The sequence below is a fragment of the Ambystoma mexicanum genome, chromosome 8, assembly GCF_040938575.1.
Source record: "Ambystoma mexicanum isolate Mex_15411 chromosome 8, UKY_AmexF1_1, whole genome shotgun sequence".
In the NCBI taxonomy this organism is placed as follows: Eukaryota; Metazoa; Chordata; class Amphibia; order Caudata; family Ambystomatidae; genus Ambystoma; species Ambystoma mexicanum.
This window is the reverse complement of record NC_090929.1, coordinates 537,682,525-537,705,933: the sequence shown is the minus strand read 5'-3', so window position 1 is coordinate 537,705,933 and position 23,409 is coordinate 537,682,525. Positions and strand designations below refer to the sequence as shown.

The window sequence follows — 23,409 nt, the reverse complement described above, 5'->3', positions numbered from 1 at the left end:
ATGTGTTATTACATGGCTAGACTGGCATGTTGGTCCAGCCAGTTTGGACATGTTTTCATATTGTAGCATGGCAATTTTAATGGCAAAGTCAACTCGAGTATGTTCTTAAGTCTGGGTACTGCCATATATTGGCAGAACCAGCATGGAAATGTTTTCTTTTAGTATCATTATTGGCATTATGCACAAAGCAAAGATGAGTGTGTTCTTATATGGGAATAGTGTAATGTATTTGTGCAGCCAGCATGGAAAGATAAGGGCACAGCCAGTGTGAACGTGTTTTTGTACTGGCATATATTGTGGGAAAGGCATCATGAAAATGCATTGGGAAATGTTCCTGTGCACTGTTGTTGACTTGCATCTATTTGACTTTTTCATGAATTGCCCCACAAAACGAATTGAAAAATGTCTGGTTACCCAATAAAGGGTTTATAGTCATAAAGTCGAATGTCATAATGTCGAAAGTCAAAATGTCTAAAAAATAAAGTCGAAAAAAAAATGGCGAATTTCTTTTTTGGGTTGCTTTTTGTTCGAATGCCCCCCCCCCCCCCAATCCCTCTTTTTTTGTATTTTTTTTGTTTTACCCCTTTTTTTACCCCCGGAACCCAAAAACACATAAATCAAAAAATAAAAAATTCTACTTTTTTTTTCGACATTATGTTTTAGATATTTTTGTAATTCGACATTATTTTTTCGACATTATGACTGCACATCCCAATAAAGTGTGCTTTAAAGCGCACCATTTGGACCCATCATTCAAAAATGTTGTGGGATGACATGCCCCCCAAACCTCCCTTACTTGGTTTGGCTCCCTTTATGCTTGGTTGCTCGGGCATATGTGGGGGAAATATGTACACCCCTCTGATTAACAAATTCGCCATCCACCACTGATTCTTTCTGATAGGAATGAGGAGATTGTTTGGTGGTCATGAGGGAGAAGATGGGTTTCACTGTAGGACTTGGGTTGTTGATTTGCTGCTTTTTCCAGTACCTTCTCCAGGAAAGGGGTGTTTGACGATAGTTGGACTGGATGTTCACCTCATAATTGGCTCTTTTGGGCAGTGGGGAGATGCTAGTCTTCTGGAGGTTAGTTGGGAAGATTCCTGGGTTAAGAGAACAGTTCATCATCTGAGAGAGTTGGGTGCTAAGGAAACGGTGTTCATTTTTATGGTCTTGGCTGGGCATGAGAAGGCCTGTTCTGACAAGGCTTTCAATGTTTTCACGAGAACAATAGTGTCAAAAATGGAGATTGGTCAGAATGACTAGGAGTTTGCTTTTTTTGGTTCTGGTGGAGCAGAACAGGATCTGCCATGAGCTGACTTGGAGGCCTGAATCGAAGATATCTGATTGTAAAAAATGTGGAGAAATACTGTTATGTACAGTGTACTGTATGTCCATACAATAGATTTTAAAAAATTAAATGGATCCAAATTGATATTTTGTTCTCTTTAGGGATCTTGTTGAAGTCCCAAATAGGATCAAATTATTTTGGAATCTCATCTGATAGCCATAAAATTGGCAATGGTTTGTCAAGTGCATGGAGTCCTTTCCATATGGCTGAGGTGTGGATTCCATTGGCTTACCTGAACAGGTAGTCCTTTTGGGTTTAGGTTTTTAGGCTTAGTGTGTGTTTCCTGCTTCAGTATTCTTTGCACTTTTATGTGTGGCTAGTGAGTAGTTCTATTTTATACAGACACATCTTTCTAGGCCAGCCTTTTGTTTTTCCGAGGTTGGTTAGAGGAGTTTGATTGTGTGTGGCAACCTTTCTTATTCACTGCACGAGTCTCAGTAGACTGCTGGAAAGATTAGTAATAAGGATTCTAATTGTAGTGATGATATGTAGAACATGTGCACTCACATTCCCAGGTTGTTTTAAATACAAAGCCTCTGAATGCTATACAATTGAAAACTTTGTCAGTGCATTTTGGCATTTGGTTCGTGTATCTGCAAACCTAACAGATTAGGATAGTCATAACATGCAATAGTTGGGTGAATACACAAGAATTAGTCATCTTTTGGTAATTTTCTGCCATATTGTGAAATAATGTAGCAGCTTATTTCCATATTAGCTGAGTGGAAAATGAAAGTGTAAAATTGCTTTAAAGATTCAATGTTCCACTAAAGCTAATTATTTCTGCGCCTTTCCAAGGTATAGGAGAGCAGCAGTGCGGAGTTTGCGTCTCTGCTTTGCTTTCTTCCTCCATTTTGGGAGAGCACTTGGTTGTAATGCAGGTGTAAACCCAAAGGATCACAATGTAGTAAGACTTGGTTTAGAAGCTGATAAAAGCCAAAGGGATTCAATTTGAATCCATTATAAAATTCTGCCTTCAAAGTGTAATTTGCAGGCATTGCTTTATGTCTCACAGAGCGGAGGGTGAAAGTAAAGCGTAATGGTAATTTCGCCTTCATTCACTCTTCACGATTACACCCCGCGTTGTGAGTGTTAAAAGCGGCATCAGGGACAAACGCACATAAGTGCAACCGTTGGTGGTCCTCTGCACGCAATTGGCTTTTTCGACCAAATGGCCCGCATTATGTTTATCACTCTGCATTAGCATTACTTGTATATGACAGACGTAATTCATAATTCAATGTGTATTTTATTATAACTTGGTGTTAGTGGGCCAAGCCTCAGTGGGTGTGGAAAATATTGTCCTGTGAAAGCCATTTGATTTCCTAAGTAGAATGTGCAAATGGTTCACAAAATTGCAATGCACGCCTTACATATAAACATGAAAGGTGCTTGATTGTTCATTTAAATGATCTCGTGTGTCCTTTTTATTGCAGGCGTTTTGACCCAGCCCTACAGTTTTTACACAAGAAAGTCCGTGGCAACCGGTCACTGGGCCGTATTCATCGGATAGCTACAGTCAGCCATCTGTTTCCAGCGGCGTCTGTTTTATCTCTGAAAAAGTCAGGTATGGGATGTTCAACTATAGCTCCTAACACGTATTGTCCACAGGGGATACGTTTGGACAGGAGGCAGAGGAGGTTCGTTTTCTTGCTTTGATATTATTGCCTTTTGAGCTAATGCAAAACCTTATTGTCGCAGTATGTATTCTCATTCATACGAGCATAAGACCATCTTCGTTCTCGTTTTGCCGTTAAAATCTTTTTTTTTCTTGCAATTGCCTTTTGTAGTTAGTTATCTATTCTGGTTGTCAGAAATTGAGTTCCGGCGACAAGTGAGGATAGAAGCTGAACTATATTAATCACCCTTGCTTTTTATGTATATTTGAAATGTACTCCCTTATGAAAGCATCTATACAAAATAATGGGCTGCATTAGTTGTTGAAACGTGTATTTCTCTTGGTTTTGTGTTTGTATAGCCCTTGTGTTGCTAAATGCATGGTGAAATAATGTACCAAGCTGTGGAGGCAAAGGATAAATAAACTTGACTCAGACAGTTGCTACCAATGCATAGTTGGCTACAGTAACCATTAGTATATATGTACATAGAGTGCTCCAAATAGTGAATAATGTTACACAGTTATACTTCTTCACAAAATGATCCAGAGCATGAGAGAGCTGCAACACAACTGTTCATTTCTGTAGAAGGATATGTGCAGTGCCGGAACCTTGACCAAGTTTCCCAAAGAAGTTCATGTAGTTAGTGGTGCCTATAATGTTGAGAAGGATGAGGTGAGTTTTATTTGCTAATTCGCACAGCAAATACGTTACTACTGGAGAGATCTTGAAAGCGGAAGGAGAGGCAATAGGCCTTTGCTTCAGGATGCAGTGTTCCACTGCTGCAATACTAAGAGGGTTTAAGTGCAGTAAGTGGGTACTGCAATTGTGAGTTGGCAAGATCTTGCTTTAACGGTGATCGTCTGATAATGCAGAGTGAGAGAGTGCACAAAAGCACATTTCACCAAAACACCTACATAGGCCTAAAATCAAAGTCCATTCACCAGTGAGGTCTTAGATCCTAACCTTAACCAAGCAAAATGTCTACTGTATGGAGAATCTACTGCATGCATAAGGCTAAGACATATTTCGAAATCAACATTAAGTTGGTTACTTCTGGCTGTTTAGGAATGCGATATGAAAAAAAGCCTGCACAGTATAAAAGATAGGTATAGTGTATACACAGTAAGATGGTGATCAGAAAGAACTGTAAATACTGATTCCATTGTTGATGACGATTTGAGGAACTAATGTAAAAAGGACGCGATTAAGGAATGTGTTCCGACCAAACCCCAATAGGTGAAATACTCTGCGGTATGTGGTATTGAAACTCATTATAATACACACGGACAAATGTTAACCAACTTATAATTTTTTATTTAAAGGTCCGTATCATTAGTATAAAGTTTGAAAACATCAAATTAAGTTGCAGAAGGGACATATACCTATGTCTTCAGAATTGGGGTAGGTATTGTGTGATGTTATTTAGGATAAGGAGGTTTTCTTATGGACAAATGGCATGACATCAAAATATAAGGTTGTAACCACCTGAGGATGGCACACTTGGGACTGAAACATGTTGTGGCGGGATATGCTTTGGTTGCTCTGAAACATGTACATGCAGTGGTGGGCAGAGGCTTTAGTCGCCTGAATAAACAATAACAATGTTTTCAAAAGAAGTCTGGATTCATTAAAGGAAAAATATTTCACTATATGGAAGAGATCATCTCATATTCCAGATGTTACCTTAATTCTGGAAATTGTATTTACAGGAATGTTTACTATTAGCCAGCTGCACAGAGGTGTGCAAGGTGGAGCTCTTGCCACCAGCAATTACTGCAATTGACAGGTTGAGTAAAAGCACATTTAACATGAGCATTGTGACAGGGTGTCACAGTTAACCATTCTAGATGCTCCAATAAATTCCAAGGGTCTTTATTTGGATAAAAAATGTGATTCTTGGCTAGTCTTGGGGCCTGCTGGGTTCTTTGGGAAGTTGACGCTAGGGCCGTCCCTATCTCTCTACTCTCCCATCGGCTCCCAGCACCCTAACCCAGGCTTCCTTATCGCGGTTAGTTATAGTGCAAGGTAATCCCTACTCTATGTTGTCTGACATCAGGTGGTTTTCCCTAAATCGATGGCTGCCTAACTCCCTAGGGTCCTTCTAAATCTTCCTAGCATAGCCTGCTTAGTATTCTAAGGAGTTAGGGAATGGTGCCTCCATTCACCTGGTTCCACCAGATCTCCTCTTAGGCCCAATCACACCTGTCCGTCTCCTTCTCTAGATCCCAGGATATTCTCCCCCCACCACTTTGTTATCCCTCATGTCTCACTCTCCGCCTTCCTACCTCCACCCTTAGATTTTATGTCTCTTCCTTTAAATTAAATGTCTCCTCCATCTCAATTCCGCCACTCATTATTATCCCTACCGTCTACTACATCCGACAGTCTGACGATCTAGAAGTGTGCATAGACTCAATTCTATACGTACTTTCTTTCTCTATACTAATTGACTTTCTCGCCGAGAGTCAATTATTCCTTGTCACTGGCTAGTAGCGAGTGCACAATTTAGGCGTTCTCTTTGACTCCTCTCTCTCCTTCTCCCAACATATCTCCCTCACTTCTCCCACCTGTCGCTACCACCTCTTCAATATTCGCAAAATCCGTCCCTTTCTCACTTTCCACGCTACCAAACTCTTAATCTCCTCCCTCATCTCTCCAGCCTCTTCTACTGGTCTTCCCTACTCTTTGGACTTCCTACTTCTCACCTTGCCCCTCTTAAATCCATCTACCACTCTGCTGTTTGCACCCTCTGTCTCCTTACCTCCCGTGGCTCCATCTCTACTTCTCTCTCACCTTGGCTGGCTTCCTTTTCACTCCCAACTTAAATTTCAATTTCTCTGCCTTGTCTTCAAATCTCTCCATGGTCTCACTCCCCCTTATTTCTCCTCCCTTCTCTCCTTCTACTCCCCCTCCCGTTCCCTTCGTCCGCTGACCATTTCCTTCTCACTGTACCTCCGCCCCCTTGTGCCTCCTCCCGTTTCCGCTCCTTCCAACTCCTAGCACCTCTACACTGCAACTCCCTTCCTCTTGCTATCCGTTCTACCCCAACCTTCACTTCATTCTGCACTTCCCTTAAATCTCTCCTCCTCCATTCTCCTCCTTGAAACACCTTCCCCCTTCTGCTTCCCCCTCCTTATTCTTTCCCCCTGACTATCTCCCCCCTCTCCTACCTCCCCTCTCTCACCCTTCCCCTTCCCTCCTCTTACTCTTCTCCTCCACCCCCCCATCCAGTCCCACTCCCCTTTCCTCCCTATCCCCAACAGTTAATTGCTCTTCTCACTGTTTTGTTGATTGATTGATTCATATTGTAATTACTTCAACCGTTATATTGTTTATGTTTTATGTATTATGTTGTTCCATTGTACAGCGCTTTGGTGTAAGGCACTTTATAAATCAATAAATACAAATACAAATACATTATGCACCCTGACTCATACCGCTATTCCAGGACTCCTCCCCTACCCCACATCTCCTACTGTTCCTTCTGTATTTCTCTGTTGTTTTTGTATTTGCCCAAAGACTCCATGCTGTTTTACTATTTTACAGCATCTTCATAACTCATCACTTCATGTATCTGTGTCAGCCCTAAGGCTCCCAGATCAATCTCATGCCTATAAATAACCTTTCAAAGCCTTACACAGCTGATCGTTTTCCAACAAGTGAGGCTAAGACCTTTTGTTTCACAATCTAGGATCTAAGATTGACAACAAACGGGCCAGGACGTTTGGATTAATTGTACATCTTCCCCTTAAGAATTACGAACATTTTTGAAGACTTTGGCTACCAAATACAATGCTACAGAACAGAGAATGACCTGCAGCCAGCACATTTTCATAGATCTATATTTATGAAACAGATGTCGACATAGCCTTAAATTATGGAATTTGGAAATTACCAGTTTTGGTTCCAAAACGGTGTAATAAAGATATGTTGGCCCGTTCCTCTTACTTGACTTGCTAGACAGGTTATTCTCAGTTCACATTCTGATAAATCCAATTTTTAGATGGTTGTAATTCTTTCTGGTTGATATATTAGGCTATAATTTGCACTTTATTTTGACGTATTATATCTTCAGACGTCAATTGAACCAGATTAAACTCCTAATTTCACAAACTAGGAAACCTTGCTCATTTTCATCTACGCTTACTATTGACCAGTTTCTCAGTGTAAAACTGTATTTATAAATACATATTACGAAGCATGGTTACATCCTTAAATTCTCTCACTCTTGTAAGTCATTTACCTACATTTTGTCCAACAATCTCATACATAAAACACAAATATATGTTGGACTAGGTTGTCCCTGGCCTTGGCAGGCTACTTCTATTTGTACATTTCAAGTTGAATAGTTTTTTCAAGCCTTTTAAAACTCGCCATTACTTTCATGTTGTTTGATACACAGGCCCCATTGCTTCAGCTACAAGGTTATTATGAAAACAAAGGACTGATTACCCCTTTCTTTATCCATTTGATTGTGTTTGTGCACCACTCAATAACCTTTAGACTTTTTGGTCATTCATATTATATCTACAACCTGTATTCTTTACAAAAATAGTTTATTCATTACTTAGAAACACAAATAAAACAAATTGTAATTGTAATAAAAAGATATTTCAAAAGTGGGGTTAGTTCATGACGTGGATTCTTATATGACGTGTCCAGTACTTATCACAATACTTTGTATAGAACAACCAAATTGCAACGGACTGAAACGGACGTGGACGGCACACTAACTGATCTCATAACAGGCCTTCTCTCCAAGTCGCCAGTGCATGATTCCATGGGTGAATGCTCCGTACGGCCTGTTAGCCTGTTACTCTACATACTTTGATGCCTGTTAGGACTTTGGGCCCTAACATCCTTATTTCCCTACCTACTGCTATTCTGTATCCGTATCAGCGACCTGGTTATATGCCATTCCCAGCCTATGGGGTCGTTATAGTGCTGCTAACACCTAATGACCTACTGTAACCCACGCTACAGCCCCAATTCTCACATAACGCACTGTATTAAACCCCTGGCGGATCTAAATAAATTGTGACCGCCTTTGCTCGTTGCTACCACAGCATCTCTTACGACCTCACCCTCAGTCCCTACTGGTGTCATCACGCTATAAGTGCACCGTACGGAACTTCCATGCCTACTAATTCGAGCTACTTTGCTCACCGGCACAATGTCCTATTTCAGTCCTAATTCACTGTCCTGTTAATGCCCTATGGTATGTATACTGAATTATTTGCCCTGCCTGTACATTGCATCTACCCCTAACTAACCAATCTCAATGCATTGTCTTCTTCTGATCCTGTACATTGTAGCTATTCCGAACTAGCCTACTCCTATGCACTGTTACTGTGATGTTCCAGTACATTGTAGCAATTCCGAACTAGTCTACTCCTATGCACTGTTACTCTGATGCTCCTGTACACTGTATCTCGAACTAGCCCACCTCCGTGCATTGTTCCTATGCTGATCCTACATCCAGCATCCAAATCAATCTCTGTCAGCCTTTATGCACTGATCTTGATGACATAGCATATCCTCTGAGCTACACCGATTCAGCCCACATTTTGCGTTACTTATCTAGGTCTCCGGATCACCATAGTCAACTCCTCATCATACCATGCCTTTAGTCCACTAGGACTAAGTACCTAGCCACCGTACCTGCTACGTGGATACTCCTCAAAACTCACATTGTGACCTTGCATTATGTCATGTTCCTAGGTCTTCAGAACAGTACTCACAACCTCTTGTTCTGTGTTGTGCCTCCAGCTCACTTGGACCCTCTATCTCTCAGCACATCTCCTTCGCTGGGACGACTAGCTGCAGAACACCACCCTGCACAATCTAGTGGACTCATCAGGGCCTCACACCCCTGCTCTCTGAACTAAGCCTCCCAGGACACCTTCTCCTTGTCCGTATGGCCGCCTTCCACAGAGTCACCTTCGCTATGCCCTCAATTCTCCCACTAGTCCACTCTATCACACCAACCTATTTCCTCCCTCCATTCCAATCTGACAAAAATCACATCCCTACAGATGGAACCTACCCTAGGTACCTACCTGACATCCTACTCAGCCCTGCTGAATGGATCCAACGTTTTGCCACACTACCTACACCACTCATCCCTTGTCCTGTGATCATCAGAAACAAGAGATTAGGCTCTCGCTTCCTAACCATAAGGCTTCCCTAACCAAAAAAGTGCCCTTCACCCATCTGCTTAACAGGAGCGTCAGAACCTCCCAACTTACCGACTCCTATTACCCCTACCATGGTTCCTTCACCTAGTGTGGCACCAAGCATGGGAGGACTATTATCTACAACATTGCCGCCCACCATCAAAGGTGCACTTATCAATGCTCGTTCCTTAGTTGCCCACGCTCTCAATATTGCAGACCTCATCTCTGCTAACCGCCTAGACTTCCTTAGGGGCGTGGCTACAGAGCCATGGGATAGGAAGCGGCTCCGATGAGCTCGTGCTGATCCTGAAGAGCATCCGTGTTTAGAGCTGAATACGGCGTGACATCCTGTGGACCCCCCAATGCATGAATATGTGAGTCACAATATGATTTGAAAACCGGAGGAAACCGTAGCATATAGGAGACATTGTGACGGCAGAAGGGTTGGTGCACCCCGTCGATTGGGAAAACAAGATGGTGATCGGGCAAGAACAAAAAAGTCATCAGACGGGCTATGGCACAGTATGAAGGAGTGCGGTTATACGAGAAGGCGAAAGAAAATCCATGCCAACTGGGAATACTAAAGCGGTAATAGAAGAGGCTTGCCAGCTAGCCCGCACTGCGTGATGCAACAATGGTGCCTCTGGTGTGCTAACACGGCGGGCTGCCGATACGAAAACAACAGGAAAAAAAGGAAAAAAAAGAAAAAAGCAGAGGAGCAGCTGCGGCGGGCGAATAGTGCCTTGCTTGTGCTCCAAATCTCCCGAAACTGCGAGAGCGGTGTGATAACATCAGAAGACAGCAATCCCCACTGGACTAATGGGTTTCCGAATGCAAGGACGAGAGAAGACATATTGTTCCCGGGCACCAGCAGGTCGTGTTGAAGTGGATGTGGATGCGACATATGGGAGGGGAGGGTGCTGCCCGTAACGGAAAGCCTGAAATCAGTGACGGGAAATAGATACATTGTGTGACTCCGTTGAGCACATACTAGATACTTAACAGAGGGATACAGTGTCAGGCATCAGCACAGAGCAGGCCAAACATTCCAAATCTGTGTAACTGACGAAGAAGAGGGATGATACGAATCACCATGTACGTTGGAGGCACGGTTTGCCTACATCACTGGCTGAGAGAGCTGTTTGCAAGTGAAGCCCAGACGGAATAGAGACACACTAAATGCTGCCTGACTGCCAAAAGATATGCGCATGGAGTGAAGGCAAGCTCTACACTGTGGAAAACAGCAGCACTGCCCCAGAAGAGGTTTGGAAGCTCGGCTTGAGTATAGAGGGAGCCATAACAAGTCATATGGAGGAGGGGTGTGGCTACATGGCCACGCAGTAAGATGTGGTCCCGAGGTGCTCCTGCTGACCCGATCCTGATCCTGCAATCGCCAGCATGACACAGACTATAAAAACATGGCGTAGTCGGACACTAGAGCGGCCTCATCAATTCATGAACGAATCCGGCCACATCAAGATGATAACCTGGGAGGAGCCCTACGCCTCCCGGACAGTCTGATCTGGACGTGATCCCAACAGAGAGTGAAATTGCAAACTGACTTCCCTAGACCTCCTCCCAATATACAACAAACTTGAAGAGCCAGAGACTACACTCCCGATAACCCGAATTGAGGCACACAACAACATTGAGATGGCGAGCAAACAGACGAAGACAAAAGGGAAACAACCCACGCTGGAGGCATACGCAAGAACACCGCAGCTGACAGAAGGGGTAAGGAGTAAGGAGAACCCCCCCCCCACGGACACCACCCCGGCGCGCAAAGATCAGCAGATCCTTGAAGCGATTGCAGACCTGTAACTAACGTGGGAAACTAAACTGGAGTCAGCCATGGTTGAACTTAAGGCAGCACTGGAACTCAGAGTTGGCGCAGTCCAGGGGGAAGTTAATCTCAGACAAGATGTCAGAGCGCTAGCAGAACGCACAGGCGAACTGGAAAAAGAAGTGACTCCAAACACAGCTGCATGTGCGTCCCATACATCGGAAATCCACATCCTGAAACAACATATGAGCAACCTGGAAAATAGAGCAGAGGATGCGGAAGGACGTGCTCGGAGAAATAACATACGTATCGTGGGACTGCCAAAAGGCTCAGAGAGACCAAATCCAACAGACTATGTGGAGTCGATGTTGCTGCAAGAAATAGGGGGATGGGCGCTTACCTAAGGATTTGCAGTGGAAAGAGCGCACAGAGGCTTAACAAAGAAGCCACTGCCAGGAGCCCCTCCCTCCCCCTCTCCCTGCCCCCAAGACCAACAATTGCCAAAATCCTGAACTATCGAGATAGGAAGAAGATCCTAGAACACTTCCGGAATGGTGGCACGATACAAAGGGCTTCTACAAATATTACAGCGTACCCGGACTACACACTCCTGGTGCAGAGACGACAAATGAACTATGGGTCAGTGAAGAAAAGACTGCGAGAGGCGGGCTACAAATATATGTTGATGTATCCGGCGAAACTGAAGGTGTACCACAAAAATAGAGCTCTGTTCTTTGACACCCCTGAGGACGCGACGGAGTGGTTGGATGCCCAGAACTGCCCGTCGGAAACAGACAACCAGAGAGAAGATGGATCAGATAAGTAAGACAGCGACTGCAGTAACCGAGGTGCTGTAAAACCAGACACCAGGACTTCAATATAAGCCAGGTCGAAGCTAGCTGGGATAGACTAGAGGTGGGTTAAATAAAGATATAAGACCAGTACAAAATTGCAGGAACCTTGATGGACTCGCTCTCACACCCCCACATATAGCTTAGTTAGGTTGCCGATCGATCGGGGACCTCCTGCTGGGTTCCTAATATCGGCATCACAGAGAAAGAACCAAATGCGGGATAGCCTGAGATCCAGGGATGGAGCTGAGCAACAGTTGGGAACGGGATGGGTGGTGGGGGGTAGGTGGGAGGTGTGCAGTGTATTTAGTTGGGGAGATTGGAGGGTGGAGGGTAGTTGGGGGTTGCTGTTGAAATTAGACGGGGAACGAGCTCACATCCATGCCAAGCTATGGAGGAAAGGACAAGGAGGGATGGAGAAGGGACAGGATATGGATGACAATAGGAGACCTTAGAATAGTAACCTGGAATGTCAGAGGTCTCAACAGCTACCTGAAGAGAAATAAGGTGATGATGTACCTGAGAAGGCAAAAAGTGGATATAGCCTTATTGCAAGAAACCCACCTCACCAAAGAGAAACAAGAGGTGGTAAAGAAAAAGTGGAGAAGGACCACAATAGGAGAAACATACTCGGCATATGCCAGAGGGGTAATCATTTGGGTTGCGCCACATGTGCCCTTCCAGTTGCTACAGGCCACGGAGGAGCCAGACGGGAGGATGGTAGTGATTCGGGGGCTGTTAGAGAACAGAGAACTGTGCATTATAGATACTTATGCCCCAAGACACAGTGGCCTATTTTAACTATATAGCAAAATCAGCCCCCACATAGGAGGCGCGGTTATATGGGGTGGGGATTTCAATTGCACGCTGAACACCAAAATGGACAGGTCAGATACCAAATTGGATAAGCCCACCACCGCAGCGGAAATGCTACAAGCTCTGCTGAGAGACTTCGGGCTGGAAGATATATGGAGGCAGCAACACCCGAATGATAGGCATTACTCACACTATGCCGCCCCACACAACCTGTACACGAGACTGGATTGCATGTTCGCCACTTCGGATCTTGTTGGGGAAATGACGGGCTCAGAATATAAGGCGAAAATATTAAAAGACCACTCCCCTCTGGCCCTGAAGTGGCGACATCAGCCCCCTAGAGCCAGGATCCCAACAGGGAGGCTTAGAGCTGAGGCACTGAAGGATACTTCATTCCGAGAGGATTTAAGAGAGGAGATAATTGGGTATTTTGAAAATAACACAGGAAGCATGGAGTCAGAGGGAACCCTGTGGGAGGCCTTCAAGGTGGTAGTGAGGGGAGCGGCCATATCTAAATCTAGAGGGCTCCAAGGGGGTATCGTGAGTGAGTTACAGGAGACAGAAAAGAAACTAGAAGTACTTATGAAAAGAGGGGGCACCTCACAGGAAGACGCCGAACAGGTGAGCCAATTACAACAGGCTTTTAGTGGGCTCTGGCAGAGGCTGTGCAACGAGAATTACAAAAAATACATTGAAAGTCAACACGCATGGGGAGATAAACCGGGGAGGCTGCTCGCATGGCTATACAAGAATGAGACGCCAAGATCAGCGATTAGGGAGATAAAGGGAGAAGCGGGCCACATCTGGAACACCCAGGAGAGTGTGACCGTGGGATTCCTTAGATTCTATAAGCGCCTCTATGAAGATGCAGAGGAGACCATAAAGCAGGAGATTCAGGAGACGCTAGAAGACATAGAATTACCTAAACTGAATGAGGAAGACAGAGAGAACCTGGATGCTCCGATCACAATAGAGGAATTAGAGACAGTGGTACTACATCTGCCCACGAGTAAAGCCCCTGGGACAGACGGGCTCTGTAGTGAATTCTATAAAATGTATAGACAAGAAGTGCTCCCTCCGCTACTGGCAATGCTAAACGAGGCCTTCGAGAAAGGGAGACTGCCGGAATCCCTGAGGGAGGCGATGATTGTTCCACTTCTCAAACCTGACAAGCCAAGCACAGACTGTAGGTCATACAGACCCCTATCCATGCTAAACCAGGATAGTAAAATTCTCACGGCCGTACTGGCGAATAGACTGAAGAGGGTAATAAACAAACTCATACACCCCGATCAAACCGGATATGTCCCAGGCAGAAGCATATACGATAACCACAGGAGGCTCCACCATATTATAGAACAGGCTGAGGGCGACCCAAGTGAAATAACAATAGTCTCGCTAGATGCAGTAAAGGTCTTTGACTCCGTAAGGTGGCCTTGGATGATGGCAGCCATGAAAGAATACGGGATGGGACCAGGGTACCTGCAGTGGGTAAAAATGGTGTATAGCTCCCCGACAGCCAGGGTCAAAACGGGAGCGATCATTTCAGACAAATGGCATCTTAGAAGAGGCACGAGACAGGGTTGTCTATGGTCCCCGATGCTGCACATCCTCGCGCTGGAACCATTAGCAATCTGTTTGAGACAGCAGTTCGAAGAAGTAGGGGTCTACACTAAGGGGGGACCGCACTTGATATCATTGTATGCGGATGATATGCTGCTATAACTGCGGTACCCAGAGGAGAACTTTCAATACATCTTGGAGGTGATGGAGCGCTACAAGACTCTGTCGGGCATAGCGGTGAACCCTATAAAATCGTGCATGTTCACCTTGGGGAGGTACAGGGGAGTCCCACAGGAGAACTTACCTACTTTGCAGATAGCCTGGTAGACCACAACATTCAGATACCTGGGGATTAACATATATCACACGATTGATGACAAGCATAAATATAATACGGAGAGAGCAGTGGAAGGTATCAAGAACAGCATGGGGTTCTGGGCAAAGCTCCCCCTTGCCATGGTGGGAAGGGCAGCCTTGCTCAAGATGGTGGTCCTACCCAGGCTACTACATTTCTTTGCAAACATCCCACACATGTTGCCCAAACAGTTTTTTATTAAACTCGAGAGTTTATTCAGAGGCGTTCTGTGGCACAACTCCAGAAATAGGGGCCCTATGGAAACTACAGAATAGGTATGACAGAGGGGGCATAAACCTGCCGAACTTTGAGATATACCACTTGGCAGGGCAGTTACAATATGTCGCTATGTGGCTGTCGGAAGACGAGACAGCAGAATCTAGATTGCTGAAGGGTGAATGAGACCCCTATTTCCTAAAAGAATTGATATGGCTACCCAAACCAGAGTTGCATAGGCGATCGAGATTACTGGAACTGGGCTGGAAGACATGGCACAAAGCGTGTCGAACTATGGGAAATCCGACCCCATGCTCCCCGCAGGCCCACTTGTGGCGCTACGCGGGGTGGATGAGCAACTGCGGAAAGGGATCCGCAAACACTGGGAGCCGGTAGGCCTAGCAACCCTGGGAGATATATGGCAAGAAGGTAAGGCATTGGACTTCCAAACGATAGTGGACGAGACTGGGGTACACATGGGGCAATATATCATAAATACTAGAATAATTAAACGGGTGAAAGAACATGGTCAGAAATAACACTAGCAGAACAACCTGACAGTGCTATAGAAACGATGTATGATATCTCAGAGGGAGGGCATAAAAACATCCTGGATCTATGAACTGGTGATGTCCAGAGTGGGTAAGGAGTTGCTCCAATTGAGACGAGACTGGGAGGAGGGAGCGGGTGAACCTATGCAAGACGGGCAGTGGGAAAGAGCTCAGAGATACCACAAAAAGGTGTCTAGGAATGCTAGGCTGCAGCAGATACAGTTGTATGTCACCCATAGGGCATACATGACCCCCAAAAAGGTCGCCAGATTTGGAAGTAAAGAAGAACAAAAATGCCCCAAGTGCGGGGAGGTGGATGCCGGGATGATCCATATGTTCTGGGCGAGCCCAGAGGTGAGAAAATTCTGGCAGGAAGTAAAGCTACGACTATCTGAAAAGGGAATCAAGCTAGATGTGGAATCTATATGAGCATGCATGATGGGGGGATTTACCATACCACGCAACCTAAAACACGTTTGCAAACTCAAGGACCTGGCCTACATCCTGGCCAAGAGGAGAATAGCCATAAACTGGAAAGCGGCCCATAGACCCAGACTAGAGGTATGGTGGAACGACCTCCTGAAATGGGCAGAAGCTGGGACAGCAGCATGGTATGAGGCAGCCTGCAGAGGGGAGGATAATGAAGTGGGACCCCTGACAGCATGGAGACAAATGGTAGCCACATTGTCGAGATCCTCCCACGCCAATTCTAGTGAATATGACATGTCCGCGAACGGTGAAGGGGATTAACCCCAAAAGAAGGGTAATCCGATGAACTGAGGAGGAAGTTCGTGTTAAAATGGGGGAGGGGGCAAGACAGTAATAAATAATATGCAATGTATGCTAAAGAAGCTTGTAACCGAAAATGTCAGGTGTGATGGTTATGTTTTGTTTGTTGAAAAATTAATAACGTTATTTTTTTTTTATTTAAAAAAAACGCCTAGACTTCGTACCCATTACAGAAACATGGCTTCACCAGGCGGCGGGCCCTACAATTACCCTAGCCCTCCCAGAGGGTTACACTATTATCAGGGCAGATAGAAATTCAGGCAAAGAAGGGGGAGTTGCCTTTATAGCAAAACCCAGTTCGGCCTTAGAGTCACCTCCCTTACCAGCCTTCCATCTGCTGAAGTCTTATCAGTCAAAATCCCACTTATTCCTACCCAAACCATTCTTATGCATCTCATCTACCGTTCACCTGACCCCATTTCCTCTTTTGAGGAAGACATCACAGACCTCCTTTCGCCTAATAAAAAGAAAGGCCGAAACATATGTAGACTATCTATGAGGCACTGAATTAGATAAGCCTCAGTTATTTATGTAGACCATACTTGATTGTCTGTGACTAAATTGTTTGTGTGACGTATATATGGGGTTTGTGATATCTAAAATAAAGCATTAAGAATAAGTATGTTATGAGAAATACAACTGTTCTTGTGTTGTCATTGTGCTGGACACGTCTTAAGAAACCACATCACATACTAACCCCACTTTTGAAATATCTTTTTATTACAAGTGCAATCTGTTTTTATTTGTGTTTACAAAATAAAGAATAAACTATTTTGGTAAAGAATGCTGGTTGTAGATATAATTTGAATGACCAAAAAGTCTAAAGGTTATTGAGTGGTGCACAAACCCAATCAAACGTATAAAGAGAGGGGTAATCAGTCCTTAGTTTCATTATACATATTTTGTATTCTTCCTATTTTTGGACTGATCCCCCGTAAACAAAAATTAGGGAAGTACCCAATAATATATTGGCAAGGTTATTAGACTATACAAGATCATTATTAAGTCTGAAACTGGCAAGTAGTTGTCTACAGCCTTAAGAACTGGCTGTCTTAGGTTGAAGAAGCATGTATAAAATAGTACTGCCCTCTAGGACAAAGACATTTTTCTGAAGCAAAATTCTTGCATTTGGGCTAATTTCCATACGCGCAATACTTTGCTCAGGTGGCTCTTTGTCTATCCAAGTGGTGGCCCAGACAATCATGCCCTTCATTTTTACTAAGATTAGGCTGAGCACTTCTCGAGCCGCTCACACATCCAGAGAATACATCTACAAGTCATTATTCATTTTTCAATCACTTTTCCCCACATCTTAAGCTTCCTTCCTTTCCTCTTATCCTTCCAGCTCTTCCTATCTTTTCTCTCTCCCATCTTGACTCCCCTCTTTTTCATTATCCTCCAGCATACACAATTCTGGTTGAACATGGGGCTGGGAACCAATACAATCTAAAGCTTGGACAGGAATAAGTGATTTAAGACCACTAAAGTGGTGATTCACCGCATTGTTAATGCGCAATAAACATCATTATTTAGTAAATCACTATTGCCAGTGTTAGAAGACAAGTCCATGCTTCCTGTGTCAATCTATGCAAGTATGGCCTCGAATAAAAACTCTCAAGTTGACTTTAAACATAATTTTAATAATGCCACTGTTTGAAAAAAATGTCTGTGCTGGCTGCGCCAATATTTCCATCCTGCCATTATTGCTGCATAAAATCACTATCATGTTCGCTTTGCCACTGTCAGAAAATATGTGCATTCTGACTGTGGCAAAATATCAAGAAGGAATACCCTCATATTGGCTTTGCCTATAATGTGCCAATTCATGCTCGTGTTACCCCAACCCATGCCTGCTTCTCCCGGCACATATTCACTCATCACATGCGCAAACAACTGCATATGTACAGACAGTCACTCGCACACATACACACACTCTCCCCCAGACACCCTCATCTCCTCTCACACTTGTACACACACTCACAGTCCGCCGCTCTCACTCACACGTCAGCGGCATCATAGGCTAATCACAGGTGACGACATCACCTATGGCATTATTGATCATATCGCTGGAAACTAGAGCACATTGAATGGCAGGCTTGTCCTGTTGCTGCTTGCCCACGGCCTGTCGTGCCACCCAAAGTAGCCACAGTGGGCCCTTTACCTCCGTAATGGGTCCAAAGATATATTACATTATTGTTAGCATGAACTCCACATACACCTATACATTAATTTTGTCTTACGTCTTGAATTAGACCAAGAGAATTTTTCACTCTGACGGGTAGTGTCACATGATGGCTGATGTGCTTTCATCTGTGATGTTATCACTGTGCTCAAGGGCCCTGCACTGCATCCTGGCAACCCCGGCACTTGGTGCCATATCTGCAACCCTACAGTCCCCTTACCTGCACTTACTAGACACCTGGTGTCTGCACTTGCACTGCATGCTGCTGGCTGCATTACTTGTTGTTAGTTGATCCTGTGTACGGTACTTGCTCTTCCTCCCCCTCCCCTTGCACTTTTCCCTTCCCCTCTCCCCTGCACTTGTGCGATCTCAATGTCACTTGGCCTAGTAAGATCGTTTGTCTCTGTCCTCCTCCCTTGCCTTGTCGCACCTTGAGACACTTGTGTATAGGCACGTTATAAATGCCATATCATATCATATAGCCATTGAACTGGCATTTTCTTTTCATAGCCTCACTGTTGTAATTCAGTTTTTCCAGCATGTTTCCACCCAAAGGGATTTTTCCCCAGTGCGGGTTCATGGCCGCATAGCAGTTTAAAGAAACCAAAATGAGAATGTTTACGATATTTGGTGATTCATCATACATTCTGAAGAGTCTTTTGTTATCCCCCCACTAACTCCACCTCACTCTTCCTTGTCACAGTCTCCCACTAACTCCATCTAACTGTTCGTCACAGTCCCCCACTACCGCACCTCACTCTTCCTCATTGCAGTACCTCATTACCACACCTCCTCCTTCCTTGTCACAGTACTCCACTAACCCCCTTCACGCTTCCTAGTTTAAGTACCCCACTAACTTCACCCCACTGTTCCTCGTCATAGTACCCCACTATCTCCACCTCACTCTTCTACGTCACAGTCCCTTGCTAGTTCCACCTCACTCGTCCTTGTCGCAGTACCCCACTAACTCCACCTCACTCTTCCTCATCGCAGTGCCCACTAACTCCACCCCACTCTTCCTCGCCATAGTACCCCACTAAATCCACCTCACTCTTCCTCGTCACAGTCCCATGCTAGTTCACCTCACTCGTCCTTGTCGCTGTACCCCACTAACTCTACCTCACTCTTCCTCATCGCAGTACCCCACTAACTCCACCTCACTGTTCCTCGTCGCAGTCTCACGCTAGTTCCACCTCACTCTTCCTTGTCACAGTCGCCTATTAACTCCTCCTAACTCTTCCTCATCACAGTTCACCACTACCCCACCTCACTCTTCCTTATGAGAATACTCCACTAACCCACATCCCTCTTCCTCATTGCAGTATCTCACTACCCCAGATCACTCTTCCTTGTCATAGAACCCCACTAACTCCACATCACTCTTCCTTGTCACAGTACCCCACTAACTCCAGCACACTCCTACTGGTCAGAGTCACCAGCTAATTCCAACTCGCTCTTCCTCATCGCAGTACCCCACTTCCCCACCTCACTTTTGCTTAATGAAATGACACGTATATCATGTATCATAAACTTATTTGTAGGTTTATTCGGAGGAGCCCCCGAGCGGGCCTTCTCAGCCAAGCCACATCTTCGTGTATGATTCCATCAACATTCTGGACTCATACACGAAGATGTAACCATAGTAACAACACAACATTCTCACATCTCCCCACCTAAACAATACAATACATTTTGTATACAAAACAAACATTTTCTATTAACTTTAACTAAAAACACTTAATAATATATATAATGAACATCACGCTGTAACTTAATAACCAATAAAGGATACAATTTCTTCCATGTTTTTTTTTCCTTGAATATACGGCCAATCTTGGAACATGTCACCATGTTGAACTCTTCAATAATATACATAGGCCCTCATTACGACCCTGGCGGAAAGTAACTGACATGACCGCCAATAGCGTAAATAGCGTTTCCGCCATTGCACGATGGAGCAAAGTGCGGCCAATTCCGACCCATCGGGCACGAGCACCACGCCATGGTGGAAGTGCAAAGTCCGCGATGGCGGAAATGACCCCAAAACGGCCCATTCCGCCGTCGTACGGCGCCCTAGGTGCAATTCCGCCACCCATCTTAGCGGTCACCGTAATGAGCGGTCAGCGCAAATTACGGTCACCGTAAATATACGGAAACGGAAGTAAAAACATGGGGCCGGAACGGGAAACAGGACGCCGTACACCTATAAAATCAGAATCCCAACACAACCATAAAAAACCGACCCTGAGACACATCCCAAGCCGTTAGCCACAACATAATAAAAAAGAAAAATGGGAAAAGTTGCTAAAAAAGCGTGCGATCGCAAGCGGCAGGTCCACTTCTCCCATGAGGAACTCACCGTGCTCACAGAGACCCTCCAGGAGAACGCTGCCGTCGTCTTCTCGACGCAAATGACCAGGACGGCACTTGCGAACAAGAAGGACATATGGGCCCTGGTGGCACAGCGGGTAAGTGCGGTGGGGACCGCACCCCGCAAACCACAGCAATGCAGGAAGCGATGGGACGACTTGCGGATACGCGTCCGGAGCATACTTTCAGCCAACCGCAACATTGCCACAGCTACCGGGGGAGGATCTGATTCACCCATCAAGTTGACCCCCTGGGAAGAAATCTGTGCCTCCACCATTGGAATGGAGAGCATAGAGGGAGTCGGAGGGATGGAGAAAGGAGTGCAGACATCCGAAGAATCAGGTAGGTGGGCCAATTTAAACAACGCTAAATCCACAAAGTCCAATCATGTGAAGCACCATGTGTCCCCATAGTGCAATAGAAACACATGTCCAGGAGAACGTCCACATACATTGCCATGATAGCGCCCTGTAAAAGTCAGATTAAATACATAAATAAGTAAAAATCCTAAAAACACCCTCTGCATGTGCAGCATGCACACCCTAACTGCAGGCTGCAAAATAACTGCACCCTCAATCCACACGAAAATGAGACCTCCCCCAAGGCCCTGACCCAAATCACCCTCAGGTACCACCCCAATGCATGTGATACATTGCCATTCCAATTACAACAGACCCATAAATAACGCTTGCCCTCCTTTACTCCACCACAGGGTCCGAATCAAACGACGAGCTTCAGGAGACCCCTACCAGCACACCTGCAAAGAGGGCCAAGACCAACGGCCAAAGACCCTCCACCTCAGCTGCACGGATCAAGACACGTCAGCAGCACGAATCGAGTGGCAGCACACTGGAGGGGACATCAACAGGCACCCCAGCAGCCAGCATGTCCACAACAGCAGCACCACAGGTCCCCCCAATGGATGGCACAGAAGGCACTGCTTCTGGTGGCAGCAGCACCATAGGTGACACTGCTTTCATGCCAGCATGCTCCGACACAGAAAACGGTGCTGTAGATGTAGGATCCATCCATGACCTGTCCCAATCCCCCTGTATGTTTCATCCCGTACACCATGAGGACACCACGCAGGGGCACCCACAAGACGACGACTGGCCAACCCCCACAAGGCCTGTGGCAAGGCAACATGAGGTGATCAGCCCCTCTGTGACACCACCGGAAATGGGCATGGCCCAGCAGAGGCAACAGTCCCTCGAGCAGATGATAGTGCAACAGCAGCAACTGGCCACGCTCCTCAAGGAGCATGCTGATGAATGTGGGGGTTCTAAGGCAGCCATTGAAACATCTACTGAGACACTTAGGGCAGAAATGGAGCGAAGTACAGAGACACTAAAGGCACAAATTGAGGGAAGCACTGAGAGCCTGAGGGGACAAATGGAGAGAAGCACCGAGAGCCTGAGGGGACAAATGGAGAGAAGCACCGAGAGCCTGAGGGGGGAACTGCATGCGACGTCCAAAGATGTATGTGTTGAACTTGCCGCTGTGCGCCGTGTGCTCACTGAGCTCTCACAAACCCTTAGGAACATGCATGGACGTGAGCAGGCAGAGACATCATCCGTTGCAAGTTCCGTCCAGGGCAGCCCCCAACGCAGATCTGGGAGGAACCTGCGCTCCACAGGCAGGGGTGCCCCTGATACCCGGAGAGGGGGCTTGCAATAGCGTCTGACCAATGACAATGAGCATCTCTGGACACTGGTGTTCTGGGGGGAGGTAGGAGGGTGGGAGGGGGTGTGTAGGGTTCTTCCGGGTGGCGGGTCGTTTGGGTGTGTAATACCATTTCACATTTGCAATACATATATACACATTAATCCAATGAGATGTGTGGACATTGATCTTTGTGTACGAGGCCTTTCTTGGGGTACAGGCCACATTGTGCATGTTCCCGACACACACAGTGCCACAAGTCCTGTGTCCATGTAACAGCCACCAGGCGTGAGTACTAGAAGCATGCATCTATGATATTCTGACGAATCTCACGGGCCTCCTGTGCCTCGTGGACTCCTTGAGGTGCTGCCACATCCCCACCCTCATCATGACCATCTTCAGGTGCTTGCAGTTCTGCGTCAGGGGGCATGGCCACATTTCTACGTACGCACATGTTGTGTAGCATTACACATGCCATGACCATCTTTGCAACCTTCTCATGGCGGTACAGGAGTGCCCCGCCAGACCTGCTGAGGCAGCGGAAATGAGCCTTCAGTAGGCCGAATGCCTGTTCTATGACTACACGGGTACGTGAGTGGGCATGGTTGTAGTCCTCCTCATGCTGGTTCTGTGGGTTCCGGATTGGTGTAAGGAGCCATCTCTTCAGTGGATACCCGGCATCACCTGTATGTGGACAAAGAAGGATGTTTGTGGAATAACATTGCTACGTACGCATCCCCCCCCTTCCTGCCACGTCATTGACGCATCACCTACCCCACATTCACATGCATTAAATGAGACTCACCGAGTAGCCAGGATCGGTGCCCTGCGTGTCGCTCCATGTAGCGTGGTACTGTAGAGTTCCTCAAGACCATAGAGTCATGGGTTGATCCTGGAAATCGGGCACAACAATGTGTAAAGATCCTGTTGGAGTCACACACCATTTGTACATTGATAGAATGATATTGTTTCCGGTTGCGGTACTGGACCTCCATGGCATGTGGGACAACCAATTCCACATGGGTGCAGTCGATGGCACCAATGCAACCCGGTATGCCGCCAAGTGCATGGAATCCCACTTTTGCGTTTGTGAGCTCCTGCTCCGAGCGTGGTAAACAGATGTAGTCG

At 45.8% G+C, this 23,409-nt stretch overlaps 1 protein-coding gene across 4 annotated transcripts in view; it reads left to right on the top strand.

Annotated features, from left to right (window-relative positions):
- Positions 1 to 23,409, top strand: part of LOC138472193 (inositol 2-dehydrogenase-like) — a 457,962-nt gene that overhangs the window by 288,923 nt on the left and 145,630 nt on the right. For all 4 annotated transcript variants that reach the window (XM_069610239.1, XM_069610240.1, XM_069610242.1 and 1 more), the window contains one exon: positions 2,785 to 2,915. In XM_069610239.1, coding sequence (XP_069466340.1) covers positions 2,785 to 2,915 — 131 coding nt within the window. The remainder of the gene's footprint in view (positions 1 to 2,784; positions 2,916 to 23,409) is intronic.